The sequence below is a fragment of the Salmo salar genome, chromosome ssa28 (assembly GCF_905237065.1).
Source record: "Salmo salar chromosome ssa28, Ssal_v3.1, whole genome shotgun sequence".
NCBI classification, from domain to species: domain Eukaryota; kingdom Metazoa; phylum Chordata; class Actinopteri; order Salmoniformes; family Salmonidae; genus Salmo; species Salmo salar.
The window spans coordinates 32,672,275-32,688,394 of NC_059469.1; the positions used below are offsets into that span (position 1 = coordinate 32,672,275).

Sequence of the window (16,120 nt, forward strand, 5' to 3'; positions counted from 1 at the left end):
GAAGTGGATGGTGGCAAATGTTTTCTTTTAAACTCGGACAAAATAGGGATGCTAGTTCTAGGTCCCAAGAAACAAAGAGATCTTCTGTTGGATCTGACAATTTATCTTGATGGTTGAACAGTCGTCTCAAACAAAACTGTGAAGGACCTCGGTGTTACTCTGGATCCTGATCTCTCTTTTGACGAAGGACAGCTTTTTTCCATCTATGTAATATTGCAAAAAATCAGAAACTTTTTTTCCAAAAATGTTGCAGAAAAATGCTTTTGTCACTTCTAGACTAGACTACTGCAATGCTCTACTTTCCGGCTACCCGGATAAAACACTAAATACATTTCAGTTAGTGTTAAACACGGCTGCTAGAATCTTGACTAGAACCAAAATAAATGATCATATTACTCCAGTGCTAGCCTCTGGCTTCCTGTTAAGGCTAGGGCTGATTTCAAGGTTTTACTGCTAACCTACAAAACATTACATGGGCTTACATGGGCTTGCTCCTACCTATCTTTCCGATTTGGTCCTGCCGTACATACGTACAGTACACGTACGTCACAAGATGCAGGCCTCATTATTGTTCCTAGAATTTCTAAGCAAACAGCTGGAGGCAGGGCTTTCTCCTATAGAGCTCAATTTTTGTGGAATGGTCTGCCGATCCATGTGAGAGACGCAGACTCGATCTCGACCTTTAAGTATGTCTTGAAGACTCACCTCTTCAGTAGGTCCTATGAGGGAGTGTAGTCTGGCCCAGGGGTGTGAAGGTTAACGGATAGGCACTGGAGCGACAAATCGCCCTTGCTGTCTCTGCCTGGTCAGTTCCCCTCTCTCCACTGGGATTCTCTGCCTCTAACCCTATTACGGGGGCTGAGTCACTGGCTTACTGGTGCTCTTCCATGCCGTCCCTAGGAGGGGTGCATCACTTGAGTGGGTTGAGTCACTGACGTGATCTTCCTGTCCGGGTTGGTGCCCCCCTCAAGTTCATGCCATGGGGGAGATCTTTGTGGGCTATACTTGGCCTTGTCTCAGGGTAGTAAGTTGGTGGTTGAAGATATCCCTCTAGTGCTTTGGCAAAGTGGGTGGGGTTATATCCTACTTGGTTGGCCCTGTCCGGGGGTATCTTCGGACGGGGCCACAGTGTCTCCCGACCCCTCTTGTCTCAGCCACCAGCACTTATGCTGCAGTCGTTTATGTGTCGGGGGGCTAGGGTCAGTCTGTTATATCTGGAGTATTTCTCCTGTCTTATCCGGTGTCCCGTGTGAATTTAAGTATGCCTCCTCTAATTCTATCCTCTCTCTCTCTCTCTTTCTCTCTTTCTCTCTTTCTTTATTTTCTCGGAGAACCTGAGCCTAGGACCATGCCTCAGGACTACCTGGCCTGATGACTCCTTGCTGTCCCCAGTCCACCTGGTCGTGCTGCTGCTCCAGTTTCAACTGTTCTGCCTGCGGCTATGGAACCCTGACCTTTTCACCGGACGTGCTACCTTGTCATGGACCTGCTATTTTTCACTCTCTCTCTCTCTCTACCGCACCTGCTGTCTCTAACTCTGAATGATCGGCTATGTAAAGCCAACTGACATTTACTCCTGAGGTGCTGATCTGTTGCACCCTGTGATTATTATGATTTGACCCTGCTGGTCATCTATGAATGTTTGAACATCTTGGCCATGTTCTGTTATAATCTCCACCTGGGACAGCCAGAAGAGGACTGGCCCCCCCTCAGAGTCTGGTTCCTCTCTACCCGGCATAGCCAGAAGAGGACTGGCCCCCCCTCAGAGCCTGGTTCCTCTCTACCCGGCACAGCCAGAAGAGGACTGGCCACCCCTCAGAGCCTGGTTCCTCTCTAGGTTTCTTCCTAGGTTCCTTCCTTTCTTTGTTTTCATAGCCACCATGCTTCTACATTTGCATTTCTTGCTGTTTGGGGTTTTAGGCTTGGTTTCTGTATAGCACTTTGTGACATCTGCTGATGTTAAAAGGGCTTTATAAATACATTTGATTGATTGATTGATTGATTGATTGATTGATTGATTGATTGATTGATTGATTGATTGATTGATTGACTGAGCTAGGCTGTAACACCTACATTTTGGAGCTGCCTTACTCAAAAAAGCAACAAAAAAAATATGTGTATGCGGCTTTACTGATATGTGACATGTATTAATGCCAAAATAATATGCAGGTGGTGCTCTGCTCCACCTGCCCTGAATGACGGGTCGACACTGGACGCAGGCAGTATCGGAGCATCAAGTAAAAACTGACCAATAGCTTCTACCCCCACACAATCAGGCTGCTGAATAGCCACCTCTAGGCAGCTACCCCCCCCCCCCAGAGTTGCAAATATGTACAGTACCAGTCAAAATTTGGACACACCTACTCATTCAAGGGTTTTTCTTTATTTTTACTATTTAGAATACGTAGAATAATAGTGAAGACATCAAAACTATGAAATAACACACATGGAATAATGTAGTATATACGGTGCCTTCGGAAAGTATTCAGACCCCTTCACTTTTTCCACATTTTGTTACGTTACAGCCTATTTCTAAAATTGATTAAATAAAAAAATGTCCTCAGCAATCTACACGTATAATGACAAAGCGAAAAAAGGTAATTTTGATTTTTTTTTGCAAATGTATAAAAAAACTAAAACAGAAATACCTTATTTACATAAGTAATCAGTCCCTTTGCTATGAGACTCGAAATTGAGCTCAGGTGCATCCTGTTTTCAGTGATCATCCTTAAAATGTTTCTACAACTTGATTGGAGTCCACCTGTGGTAAATTCTACAGATTGGACATGATTTGGAAAGACACACGCTCTATATAAGGTCCCACAGTTGACAGTGCATGTCAGAGCAAAAACCAAGCCATGACGTCCAAGGAATTGTCTGTAGAGCTCTGAGACAGGATTGTGGCGAGGCACAGATCTGGCGAATTGTACCAAAACATTTATGCAGCATTGAAGGTCCCCAAGACAACAGTGGCCTCCATCATTCTTAAATGGAAGAAGTTTGAATCCCCCAAGACTTTTCCTGGAGCTGGGTGCCCAGCCATAGTGAGCAATCAGGGGAGAAGGGCCTTGGTCAGGGAGGTGACCAAGAACCAACCCGATGATCATTCTGACAGAGCTCTAGAGTTTCTCTGTGGAGATGGGAGAACTTTCCAGAAGGACTACCATCTCTGCAGCACTCCACCAACCAGGCCTTTATGGTAGAGTGGCTAGATGAAAGCCACTACTTAGTAAAAGACAAATGACAGCCCACTTGGAGTTTGCCATAAGGCAGCTAAAGACTCTCAGACCATGAGAAACAAAATTCTCTGGTCTGATGAAACCAAGATTAAACTCTTTGGCATGGAGAGACCTGAAAATAGCTGTGCAGCAGCGCTCCCCATCCAACCTGACAGAACTTGAGATACACCCAAAATACAGGTGTGGCAAGCTTGTAGCGTTACACCCAAGAAGACTCAAGGCTGTAATTGCTGCCATAGTTCCTTACATAAAGTACTGAGTAAAGGGTCTGAATACTTATGTAAATTTAATATTTCTGTTTTTTTTATTCTTAATAAATTTGCAAAAATGTCTAAAAACCTGTTTTTGCTTTGTCATTATAGGGTACAATGTGTAGATTGATGAGGAAAGAAAACAATTTAATCAATTTTAGAATAGGGCTGTAACGTAACAAAAATGTGGAAAAAGTCAAGGGGTCTGAATACTTTCCGAATCAACTGTATTATTACTTGTATTAATTGTTTCATCCACTTTCCCCTCTTCTGCTCCACCTATGGACATCCCCCTCTGAGACGTTCTGTCATCCATCTGTTGGAGCTCGGAGCTTAAGAATTTCACTGTACCCTGTGCATGTGACTAATAAAGTCATCAAAATCTATCTAAATCTAAAGATGAACGGCAATTAATTAATAATAGACTTCATGAGTTTATTTGGAGCCGACATTATGAGTAGTGGGATTGATAGATTCAATACAATGGGCTAGAAGACAAGATTAGAAATGTATAGAGCAGGAAAGTACAAAGGAAAGTGTGTCGAAACAAGAGAAATGGAAATAGGTGAAGTGTGTCAGGGTGAACTCAATAGAAAGGAGTGCTGCTAATCCCTATTGCTTTAACATTAATACCTAATGCGTTCTGGGAAGACGACAAGTCGTTGGACACGGCTGCTGGCTAAACCACAACTTTAGAAGGTAAGGCTTCTGACAAACATGTAGGGAAGAGTGGGGTAAGTTGAGCCGAGGGGGTAAGTTGAGCCACCATTGTTTCTAGAAAACCATACACAAAATGTAGCATTTTAACACATTTTTAGGAAGAGGTCATCATTTCATGGAGTCTGTGAAAGAAGAAACCACATGGAAAAAGTTAAGCAAGTTAGATACAAAAAACTGATTTTCACCAAGTGAAATTAATATATTGTGTTAGAGGTTTCATGATGCTTGTATCTAAACCAAAGTAGATCATTTTAAGATTGTTCTATATGTCAGTTGAGGTCTCTATAAGCTTCAATATGAGGTCCTAAAACTTGCATGAAAATGCATCCTTTAGCTGTTGGCTAATATAGTCAAAATGTTTGCCTTGGGGTAAGTTGAGCCAATTGCCATGGGGTAAATTGAGCCAATGGTTGAGCCAAAGGGAAGTTAAGTTAATTGAAGTTTTTTCTTCCCAGGTGTAATGCAAGGCATTATCACTGGGATATGAGGTAACAACAGGGCCTAGCCCATGTTAAAGTGTTTTAAAGAGTAAAAAGTGCTTGTTAGGTGTTAAGCCATGTTAAAATATTCTTAACAGGATTAAGAATTATGTTTAATTATGTTTAGGAAGTAAAGATAGACATGGTTTTATCAAGGTAGTGGTAATATTTCATTCAGTACAGAAATTTGTAGGCAGCTCAACTTATCGCATACCCGGGGTATGTTGTGCCAAGAGGTCAATTTTTTGGGGACAACCTATGTTTTCAAAACTGTAATGTTTACATTAATTCTGATTATATCCAGGGATACACAACATCCTGAAATATATGTATTTTATACAGGGGCGGAAATTCCAGGGGGGACGGGGGGGACACGACCCCCCCATCCTGGGAAAAATATGATTTGTCCCCCCCCAATATATCACTGTAAACATAACTATGTAATTTAAATAATATTAATAATACGCAATGAAAGCAATTGTGCTGATTATAGACACTTAATAACGCGTTTTTAAGTTTCAAAAGATTGCGACCCCCCCCCCACCCTTTGCCTCACAATGGTTTGATCCACTGCCAGTTCCTTAGTTGTCAAGGTAACAGAGTGTTCGTATCTACTGTCTGAAAGGCACTCAATGCACGTAACTGACGTGAGGTTAATCCAGTCAATCCCGCCAGGGTTCACACACACACTAGCTGAATATGCAGAGCTAGCGCGCAAATATTAACTATTATGCTAGCTAGTACCTATTCCATTTATGTGGCGTCGTCAAAGATGGAATCTTTGCTATCGTCAATTTATTCCAAGATCAGCATGCATGTAAATTAGTGCTTCAAAGTCCCTGTGATAAAGGTTAGCGATAAACTGAACAGAACTACACTTTCTTCTACCATGGTCTAAAATATATTTAATGGTCTCGTTGCAAAAGCTAAATTGTCGCAAGGGAACTTTTATTTATTTAATTTATTTCACCTTTATTTAACCCGGGTAGCAAAGATTGTAGCAAACACCACTGAAACGGAATTGGTGCTCGCTAGCTTTGCAAATTCAGCTATTGTTGGAAGCCAGCCAATATGAAACAAACGATTAAAATGACAAAAGGTTGCAGCATATGTTGTGTAAATGGTGAACTCATACAGCTGTCAACTCTTGTCACTGCAATTCGTTTCACATTTGCTAAGCTACCTTTTAGATCGAAGCCCATATAGAATGATAGAAGATAAGATGATAGAAGCCCATCTCCTACTGTAAATAACCTACACACTGTGTGTGTGTGTAGCCAGCCAGGTAGAAAAATGGCAGAAAAAAGACGGACATCAGAGTATTTTTCAGTACACCAAAACGCAAAGTAAGAACCCTAGTAGCCTAATATCTCAGACTAGTTGATAAAATGTTCATAAGAAAGAAGTGAAATGCTAATGGAAATGTTTCACAATGATGTCATTAGGCAGAGCAGGCAACAGATGGCACACAGACAGCAGAGTTGGGGACAGATAGGCAGGGACAGACTGGCAGAGACAGGGAGTCTCAGATTAGTTTGTTGAGTCTTTGTTTGGCAACATTATGAAAGGTTCTCAATTTGTTTTACTTGTAAAATAGGAACATAATTGGAAAATGCCATGGATACCCCCACTCTCAACTTAAACTGGTGACTGAACTAAGATTTGTTAAAGGCAATGGTATTGCTGTTGTGATTAGTTGTGTAGTTTTGGGTACCGGTAGTTAGGAGTACGGCAAACACCTTATTTCTTTGGTTCCTCAATATACATTTACCATATTAAACGTAGGCTATGTGTTACAGCACTACTTTTGGTGTCCCCCTCAGGAATTGCTCTTGAGAAAATTTCATGTAATTGTCCCCTCCAAAGTTGATATCAGATTTTCGCCCCTGATTGTATATATCTTTATTAGAAACAATACTATATTTCCCTTGACGGAGTGATACTGAATGTAAAAAATGGCTCAACTTACCCCACTCACCCCTACAGGGTCCCTTCAAAACATACTCTACCAGAGCTGACACACTGGGCTTTGGTGAATTCTGTATTTTTCCATATCTGCATCCCAAATACCAGCCTATTCATGGAAATGAACAGAACTGCAATTGATCATTCATTGAGGTTTTATTGAAAAAAGAACAATATAATAAATCGCATGTACAATAATAATAACAATAATATTATGAATAATATAAAAATCTGTACATTCCGTTGTTCTCAGTACAACTGGAAGACTCTGATACAAAATGACTGAAACAGGGAGGGCGGGGGTCTCTGTACAACAAAAATAACATTCTAGCCTAACGTCCTTTAGCCGTTGATTCAAAATAAAAGAAATAGGAGATAGATTTGCCATAATGCAAACTCGACAGGCTTTCAATACACCTTATTAACATGCCTGGGATACAGTACTGTTGGCTTATTAAACCATGTTTTCCAATCCAAGATTCCCTAGTAAAACAACAAACAACTTATAATGAAATATTAAATAATATTTGATAACAAGGCATGGCAATCCATAGACCTACTCTGGATATAAATATGAATGCATGAACAGCAAAGATAGGGTATGTCAGAGGGGCATATGTACTGTATTTTATTCTCTCCTTATTTAAAGAGTCTATAGGTGAAGATGTGCTCTTTTTGTGATGGCAGAATAGTGGACGATTGTAAAGTACTAAGAAAGAAAATGTATGTTTTGTTGTTTTACTTAAAAATGATTTTGAACTAAAAAAAGGAAAGTATTGTAACACTGTTATGTTCTGAGCATGTGCTTAAAGCCTTCTCGCCTTAACAACATGTTACTGGTCAAGTCTAGGGCCTAGAACCTGACATATATGTTTAGCTTTGAATATGAAAACAATGGTAAAACTTTACCGAAGCCCTGGCATCATAATAGCCATTTAACTGTGTCTATCATGACTGTTACCACGGTGATATTGATTAAGTATTATGTTGAATGAGTTCCAATTAAGATCCAGCAACATCTATAAAATGATAACAAATGTATACACGTGTTAGAAAATAAATATTTTGTCTTCATTTTTTTTTATTTACTTCAAAAATACTCTACTTCTACCACTTATAACAAATGGATGAGACACATAATTATAATAATAATAATTATATTTGGCATCTTCTGTTACCAAACCCTACAAAATGCAACAACGTAGCAGCACTTTTTAAGAACATTCGTATGCTAATTTTCCCTCCCTCCTTTGTCTTGTTGGTGTTGTTTGTTCAGTTCTGCTTCACTTTTGAATACTAATAACACCCTGCTAATTTCCTTCAAACAAAACAGGCATGTTTCTATTGATTTGACCAGCATTGAACGACCCTTTAATGTATGTTATGTTGTACGTCTGTTATGAGACCGGCTCATTACCAACAGTACAAACAACATGACCATATCTGCTTTGGATACGTACAGTATGGATGAATGCTAATAGTTCAGATACATTTATCTAATTGATCATTTGAAAGGCTTTGTTGCACTACTTTACAATGGTTGCATAGTATGTTTTCTCCAATAGTATGAATTTCTCTCTACATTGAGCTACATTTCCTTGGATGTAATTCACCAAAGATCACCAGTTCACTGCAACATGATGGTCTATTCAAAGGCTAAAACAGTTTGCATCCACTGGGAAATTGGTGAGAAATTCCAATCTCAGCAAAAGGAGAAAAAAAAGGTTTCATTACAAGGCTGTACTGCATCTTTAATTGTTTGGATTAACATTCCAAAACGTTCGAGTACTTTGGAGCTGGGTGCCCAGGATCAATTCAAAGTGCAAATTAGCAAAATCAAAATAATATTTGGTTTTCACAGAGCATAACTTTCTAAATGTCTGTGTTACTCTATGGGTAGGCATCTTTGCATGTTTTTCCCCTAGTTTCTCTGAAACGAGAAAGTAGAGAATTTGCTTATAGCAGCATTTGTTTTATATACTAAAAGGCAGATAATAGAAATAAAACTATTGTTCTCATCTTCTTCATGATTTGCTGGACAGATAAACAGAGAGACATGCCTGCTACTTTCAAGTCATCGTAGCTAACACCCATTCCAATATGTTATACAGATGCACATTCCTTTCTATACATAGATGCTAAAGTGATACATACATTACATTTTCTTGTGGGAACCTTTTTCAATAACGTTTTCCTTCCTATATGCACGTGTTTCATAGTGCTGTGCTTGCTGTAAAATGCAATTACATTGTTTAATAAAAGTTACAAGTCCCCAGCTATCCCCTTCCCACAGCAGTACCGTCGGCATGAACCTATCCTTCACCCAAGGCCCAGCTCAGCTCAATGTCCTTTACCCAAGGCCCAGCTCACCTCAATGTCCTTTACCCAATGTCCAGCTCAGCTCAATGTGATTTACACTAGGCCCAGCTCAGCTCAATGTGCCGTTTATAACAACTAGATGGGATTCTAGAATCAGAATCTTCTTCTCTGTGAGATGGTCTGCAGTCTCTGCACAGTCATATTTCAGATTCTCGTCTCAGGGGCCTGGACTCTAGTGGCACAGTGGCCTGGTGATGCTCTGAGTCTGACATATTGTCTGTCTGGGTTACATCTGGGCCCACGCTACCCCCGTTCCCCTCGTCCATCTCCTCTTTGTTAGTCAGCGCCACCTCGTTCTCGTAACAGAAGGAGTTGGAGCTGGACAGGATGTATTTTTTCTCGGCCAGGTCTCTGGCGCTGCACAGCGGGGTGCTGGGAACCTCGTAAGTCTTATGAAAACGAGAGTAGTCCACCTTGTAGTAGCTCTTCTCCTCGAAGAGCACCGGCTCGAAGCGGTGGCCCCACAGGATCTCGCTGGCCAGGTAGGAGCTGCGGCACTGGGTGGTCATGGCCGTGGCCTCCACCATCCCTTCCAGGATCACCACAATCTCGAACTCGGACGTCTCCAGCTCTTGCTTGCTCATGTTATAGAATGGGCTGTCCTCGTCGATCTCGTGGACAATGGTGATGGGCGACACCAGGAAGATACGGTCAACTCCGCTGTCGAAGCCCACATCAATGTCCATCTGGTCCAGAGGGATGAACTCCCCCTCTGCCGTGGTGCGCGACTTGAGGAGGTGGGCACGCACATGGGCCTCCACCAGGTGGCTTTTCCTCAGGTTGCCCACGCGCCACATCAGACACAGCTTGTTGTCCCTCATGGCCACTGTAGCGTTGTGGCTGAACACCAGCGTCTCATTCCTCTTCTTGGGCTTGGCCATCTTGGCCATGACGGCACCGATGATGAAGGCGTCGATAATGCAGCCCACAATGCTCTGGAAGACCACCATGAAGACCGCCACCGGACACTCGTCGGTGACGTAGCGGTAGCCGTAGCCGATGGTGGTCTGGGTCTCGATGGAAAACAGGAAGGCTGCAGTGAAACTGCTCACGTTGGAGACGCACTTCTGGGAGTCGTTCTCCAAGTCCCCGTGGAAGATGGCGACCAGCCAGAAGACGCAGCCGAAGAACAGCCACGACAGGAGGAAGGCAAGGCAGAAGATGACAAACATCCACCGCCAGCGGATGTCTACGCATGTCGTGAAGATGTCGGCGAGGTAACGCTGGCCTTTCTCGGACACATTGATGAACTGCACATTGCAGTGACCGTCCTTCTTGACGAAGCGGCTCTGGGGCTGGTGCCGCGTGTGCACCTTGCCCTTGCCATTCCCATACCCGTTGGGCACTGCCACGGTGGCCAACTTCATACCGTGCTCCTCGGTTGACACAATACTGTAGCGGTTGGCTCGCACACTTCCCATCACCTCGTTCTGGTGGGAGGGCTGTAGCGCTGCTTCTACCTTGGAAAACAGTCTGAGTTTCTTGAAAAAGCGTTGGAGAAACAGTTTTGAAACACTAACGGGACCAACTCAAGCAGAAAATGGGGTGGTGGAGTGAGGCGGACGGAGGAAAGGAGGGAGAAGGAGACAAAGCCTCTCTCTCGGTCCTCGACGGCCTCTAGCTTGACTGCAACCAGGGAGAGGTCCTTGGGGTTGAGTAGTGCTCTCTCATCAGGCGGCCGGACCTCACCAACGACGTATGCTGAGGGAAAAAGAGAGAGAAAGGTTTTAGACTCGCTGATGAGTCATGATACATGAAATACCACCAACTGTCATGAATGATTATTTCAATATCCAATCGATTACTCTGTCGTGTGTGAAGCCTGAGAAAACAATCAAATACTGTATACCCAAGGGCAAGAACAAGCGCGTCTCCTCATGCCAACAATATTTCATTCAGTTACGACAACAGTCATATTTAACCCCTATCCTGGCTTCTCCACTCTCTACTGAGAGAGGTCAGGGAGCAATGGGAGCGATGTCGTCCCCCCCCCCAGCCGGACCGTTACTGTTTCAAAGAAAACAGTACATTTCTTGCAACATGGAAGAGGAAATAACAGTCGTGTTAAAGCAGCAAATGAACGATTGCCTTCAGTTTAATACTCCTTTACATGTAGACCCGTCACTTCCACTCTGTGACAACGGTCTTACTGTCTGTCACACCAGCCTGTTTGTCAAATTGCACGGTGCGTGAACCAACCCTACTGCCTCATATACCCACTGGTGCGTTCTTAATACCCCTTTTCACATACCTTGCTAATCACAACCTTGGAAAGATGGAAAATGTTTTGTTGCTTGAATGTAAGCTACGGTACCACATCACTTGGCCAACCGACCAAACGGGTTCTTTTCTTTGAATGTCACTTATTAGGGTTCTGGAAATGTTGTAAGGCTCAAGCATGGTGTTTTCAGGTTGTAATGAGCTACTTTAATGGGGGTGTCAATTGTACAGAAATAACAGTTATTCCATTTTCTGTGTGACCTACATGCATAGAAACATACTGCATGTATATTACACTGAACTGAGTTACAGTTCATATTAGGAAATCAGTCAATGTAAATGAATGAAATGTGCCGTAATCTATGGATTTCACATGACCGAGCAGGGCCGCAGCCATGGGTTGGCCTGGCTCCAATCAGAATGAGTTTTTGCCAACAAAAGGGCTTTATTACAGACAGAAATACTCCTCAGTTTCATCAGCTGTCTGGGTGGCTGGTCTCAGATGATCCTGCTGGTAAAGAAGCTGGATGTGGAGGTCCTGGGCTGGTGTGGTTACACGTGGTCGGCGGTTGTGAGGTCGGTTGGACGTTCTGCCAAATTCTCGAAAATGACATTGGAGGCGGCTTAAGATAGAGAAATCAACATTCAATTCCCTGGCAACAGTTCTGGGTGACATTCCTGCAGTCAGCATGCCAATTGCATGCTCCCTCAAAACTTGAGACATCTATGGCAGTGTGTTGTGTGACAAAACTGCACATTTTAGAGTGGCCTTGTATTGTCCCTGGCACAAGGTGCACCTGTGTAATGATCATGCTGTTTAATCAGCTTCTTGATATGCCACACCTGTCAGGTGGATGGATTATCTTGGCAAAGGAGAAATACTCACTAACAAGGATGTAAATAGAGAAATAAGCTTTTTGTGTATATGGAACCTTTTGGAGATCTTTTATTTCAGCTCATGAACCTCTCGTTCTCTCAAACCTAGAATTAGTGAACATAAAAGTTTAATCAGGAGAAACGACAGGGATTTTCCAGTCGCAGTACATTTTAATGACCTAAAGCATGACATTTCTACCTTTAGATTTTGTGGCGTAGAGAAAGTTAAGATATCAGACAGGGGAGGTGATTTAATAATACTCTGAGTAAAAGAGAATGTTTTGGGATTTTAATGATGAAATGCCTATGTATGTTGTGAATTTGAACATGAATTATGTCTCTATTTAAGATTACTCTGATGTTTTTCGTACGATGTATCCAATGATAAATGAAAACTTGCTCGGTAGGTCTATGTCCTCATTGTGGTTTTACAGACGTGTTTAATACATCTTATTTACACACTTTATTTGAATATTTATGATATGCATATTATTAGATTTGGTAGCACTTACTTGTTTTTCCTTCACCTCCAACCCTTTCCATGCGTGGAACGTACGTGGGTGGAGCTAGGTCTACATAAGGGTGCTAATTTAAAAAAATTCACAAAAGCTCTGACGAAAGCTGTGAGGCCGATACGTAAGCTTATTAAAGATCAGGGATACTATCAAGAGCAGTGTGCGGTTTCCTTTTTCATTCATTTCAGCTCATGAAGCATTGGACCAACGCTTTACATGTTGCGTTGATATGTTTGTTCAGTATTATATAATGTGCTGAAATGAATATGAAACATACATCTTTTTTTTTTAACTGGGGGAAATGTGAACATAAGTGTACACAGGCCCTCTCTTTCTCTCTTCTCTCTCTATCTTCCTCTCTCTCTCTCTCTCTCTATCTTCCCCCCTCTCTCTCTCTCTCTATATATATTCCCCTCTCTCTCTCTCTATCTTCCCCTCTCTCGCTCTCTCTCTCTCTCTCTCTCTCTCTCTCTCTCTCTCTCTCTCTCTCTCTCTCTCTCTCTCTCTCTCTCTCTCTCTCTCTCTCTCTCTCTCTCTCTCTCTCTCTCTCTCTCTCTCTCTCTCTCTCTCTCTCTCTCTCTCTCTCTCTGGGTGTACTTGAGTACAGCAGCATAGCTTGTTGACTCACAGAGTCCTCTGGGACTTCATATTCTCTCAGCAGCATAATGGCTGTCCTGTGAGGATTCTGTCTCTGGCACTACAGAAACACCACTCATTAGAGAGAGCCCTGCCTGCCTGTGTCTGAAGTGTTATACATGTTCTAGACCCCGCTGTCCTAGCAACCAACCATGGTTGCAATGAACACTGTGAACTCTTCTGTTATGTTTTTTGGGGGGGATTGTTTAAAAAATACTTTTAGGAGATTTGGTGATATGAGAGTCAGTGATTTATTTGTGTTCTTTAACATGTAAAGGTGAAGAAATAGCTTTTCTTAATGTCCTTTAACATTAAAAGGATAAGATATAGCTTTTCTTCTTGCTCCCTTGCAAAACTGAAATCACCAAATATAATGATTTTGACTCGTGAAACATGAATAGATATGAGTAGACTACAGTCTCTGTTAAGTCCATTTACAAACATTTCTCTAGTATGTAGACTGCCTTCAGATATTTCCCTTCATGTTTGTAAATATAGTTTATAGAGTGATATCTGCAGTATCAGCTCCTTTGTCCTTAACTGTCTCTAGCATGTTGGTGGTGAGTAGAGTCAGGAGGAACTCTGTCATCAAACATGGGCACTATTTGGGGAATTCTGGATTGTTGACAGTAATTACTAATTAGACATGCAAAGTCAGTCTGCATCTCAACCTCTCCTCAATCAACACCAGTTAGGATGACTGTGCAGTTTACACAGTACATGATTAATATGAGCTTTACCCGCCAACTAAATAAGTATCTTTCCAACTTGTTCTAGTCTGTTTTCTGACAGAGTGACGTGAATAGAAATTGATATGGCTATGTTTTCTTTTCTTTTGGGGGTTGAGAGGACACTTAATGGAAAATGATTACAGACATGTTGAATTTTGTATTGTCTTTTAGTAACATCAATAGATGCTATTTTCCCATCTGTTGCTATGACACCATGATAACAGAATGGAAAAGCATGACTGTTTATTGTTCTGTTATAGCCCCTTTTTTGATCAGTGGGATAATTAGTACTGCTGGACTGGCCTAATCTGAGAGGTGTATATATTCGGTGCCAATATTCACACGGTGGAAACAATGTCATGGTTGAAGTATCCTGCAGAAACATAACTTACAGAATGTATGGTAACTCCCTGACCCGCTGCCCAACGCACAGTCATTTACGGTCACCTTGAGGATGGTCTTGTCGCAGTTACCTCTGGGCCACACAAAAAAGCTATGTCTCATCTAGGACTACCATTTTAGATGCCCAGTGGAGTCAAAAAAATGTGATTTTCCTGTTTCATATATACATATATTTCCACACTATGAGGCTGGAATAAAACCGTGTGAATTTGTGAAAATTATGATAATGCCGTTTTAGTTTAAGAGCTGCTTGAAAATACATTTCTGTCTGTTTTTGGTGGAATGGAGTTTTGGCCTGCCTGATACATTTGTTAATAGACCAATAAGAAAGAGAGTTCCAAACCTTTCTGCCAATAACAGCTAGTCTTCAGTTTTCTCCTCCCAACTCAAGACCACTCCCAGACAGTCCTAGCTAAATTATTGCTTGTGAAATTGCTCTTTGCAAAGAAGCTATTTTTGTTTATTTTTGATCATTTCAATTGAAAACAATAGCAGTAAGGTACCTAATTGTTACCCAGTAATGATTTGATATTGAGATAAAAACGGTTGCATTGGACCTTTAAAATAGAATGAAGTATGTGGCTCCAGACTCCAAGCAGCACTCGAAATGTAGCACATGCCAACGAGAAATGCGAACAGGTGCGGGCTAAAAAACGGGAACCGACTGAGTGATGCAATCTCTCATACAACGTTCAAACATTCCATCCATACCGTTATAATTGTACATGAATGTACGTTTACATGGAAAAAGATATACGAATAACACTGATTGCATGACAAATTGTAACTTTTGGGATGTTTCAGCCTATGTTTGTGAGCAGTGTATTACAACATAACTGTATGAATCAGCCGACGCATAAACATTACATGTTTTTTGCACTTAAAATGTATTATTATGGATTTAAACAGGTTGATGAAATGATATGCATTAATAAACAATAAAAAGTCCTGCTCTGCAAGCTTCTAGCCACAGTGGGTAAGACTTTGCCTGAAAGACGGCGGGGTGCCTACAGCGCATCCATTCAATGGAGCGACTGTCCAAGTGCAACTGTCCCAATATTCTCAAATATAGATCAAATAAAATAAACAGTAGTCTATGTTATGCTGCATCGTCAACTTCCCCATACGTTTGATACGAATTGCTACAAAGAGGTTGTTAAACCTTACCTGTTGCACATTTATAGACCGGGACAATATCAAAAGTTAGTTGAAATTATATTCCAGAAGATATGTCCGCTGGTAAACACTTTTCAAAGCGTTTGTTTCTGTTTTGTAGTAATGTTGGCTTCTTGTTATGATGACAGCGAGAACTGAAACTCCCTCGTGGCAATGAAATGACTGGTCTTAATAATGTGCTTAGCGAATAGTTCTCCATGGCAATTTAAATAGCGTATGCCGGCATGCTCCGCCTTCTGGACCCGACCCAGCCAATAGTATTACAGAGAGGAAGAACGCGTTGATGTAGGCTGATACATTTACACTGACGTATGAATCCGTGTGAGTGAAAATTCATAGGCTACAAACCGCAAGTAATGTTTTGGGAGACACATGTCAGGGGTTTGGATAGGAGGGTCATGCGTAACAACAAATGGGTTGTTTAGCGGTGCTTATTCATATTGATGATCGATTGTTCGTTTTTGGGTTGCCTGGAGCGGTGGTGTCATATTTTTCTAGTCTAAAAACCCCAAGGGGCAAGGGGACAAGTTA

At 41.8% G+C, this 16,120-nt stretch overlaps 1 protein-coding gene across 1 annotated transcript; it reads right to left on the bottom strand.

Moving 5' to 3' along the window:
* Nucleotides 1-6,791: 6,791 nt before the first annotated feature.
* Nucleotides 6,792-15,760, bottom strand: LOC106589892 (inward rectifier potassium channel 2). Its single transcript, XM_014180306.2, has 2 exons — nt 15,581-15,760; nt 6,792-10,734 (listed from the first exon to the last, which is right to left on the bottom strand). Exon 2 carries the CDS (start codon nt 10,452-10,454, stop codon nt 9,171-9,173), a length of 1,284 nt encoding a protein of 427 aa, XP_014035781.1. The 5' UTR covers nt 10,455-10,734; nt 15,581-15,760; the 3' UTR covers nt 6,792-9,170.
* Nucleotides 15,761-16,120: the final 360 nt, after the last annotated feature.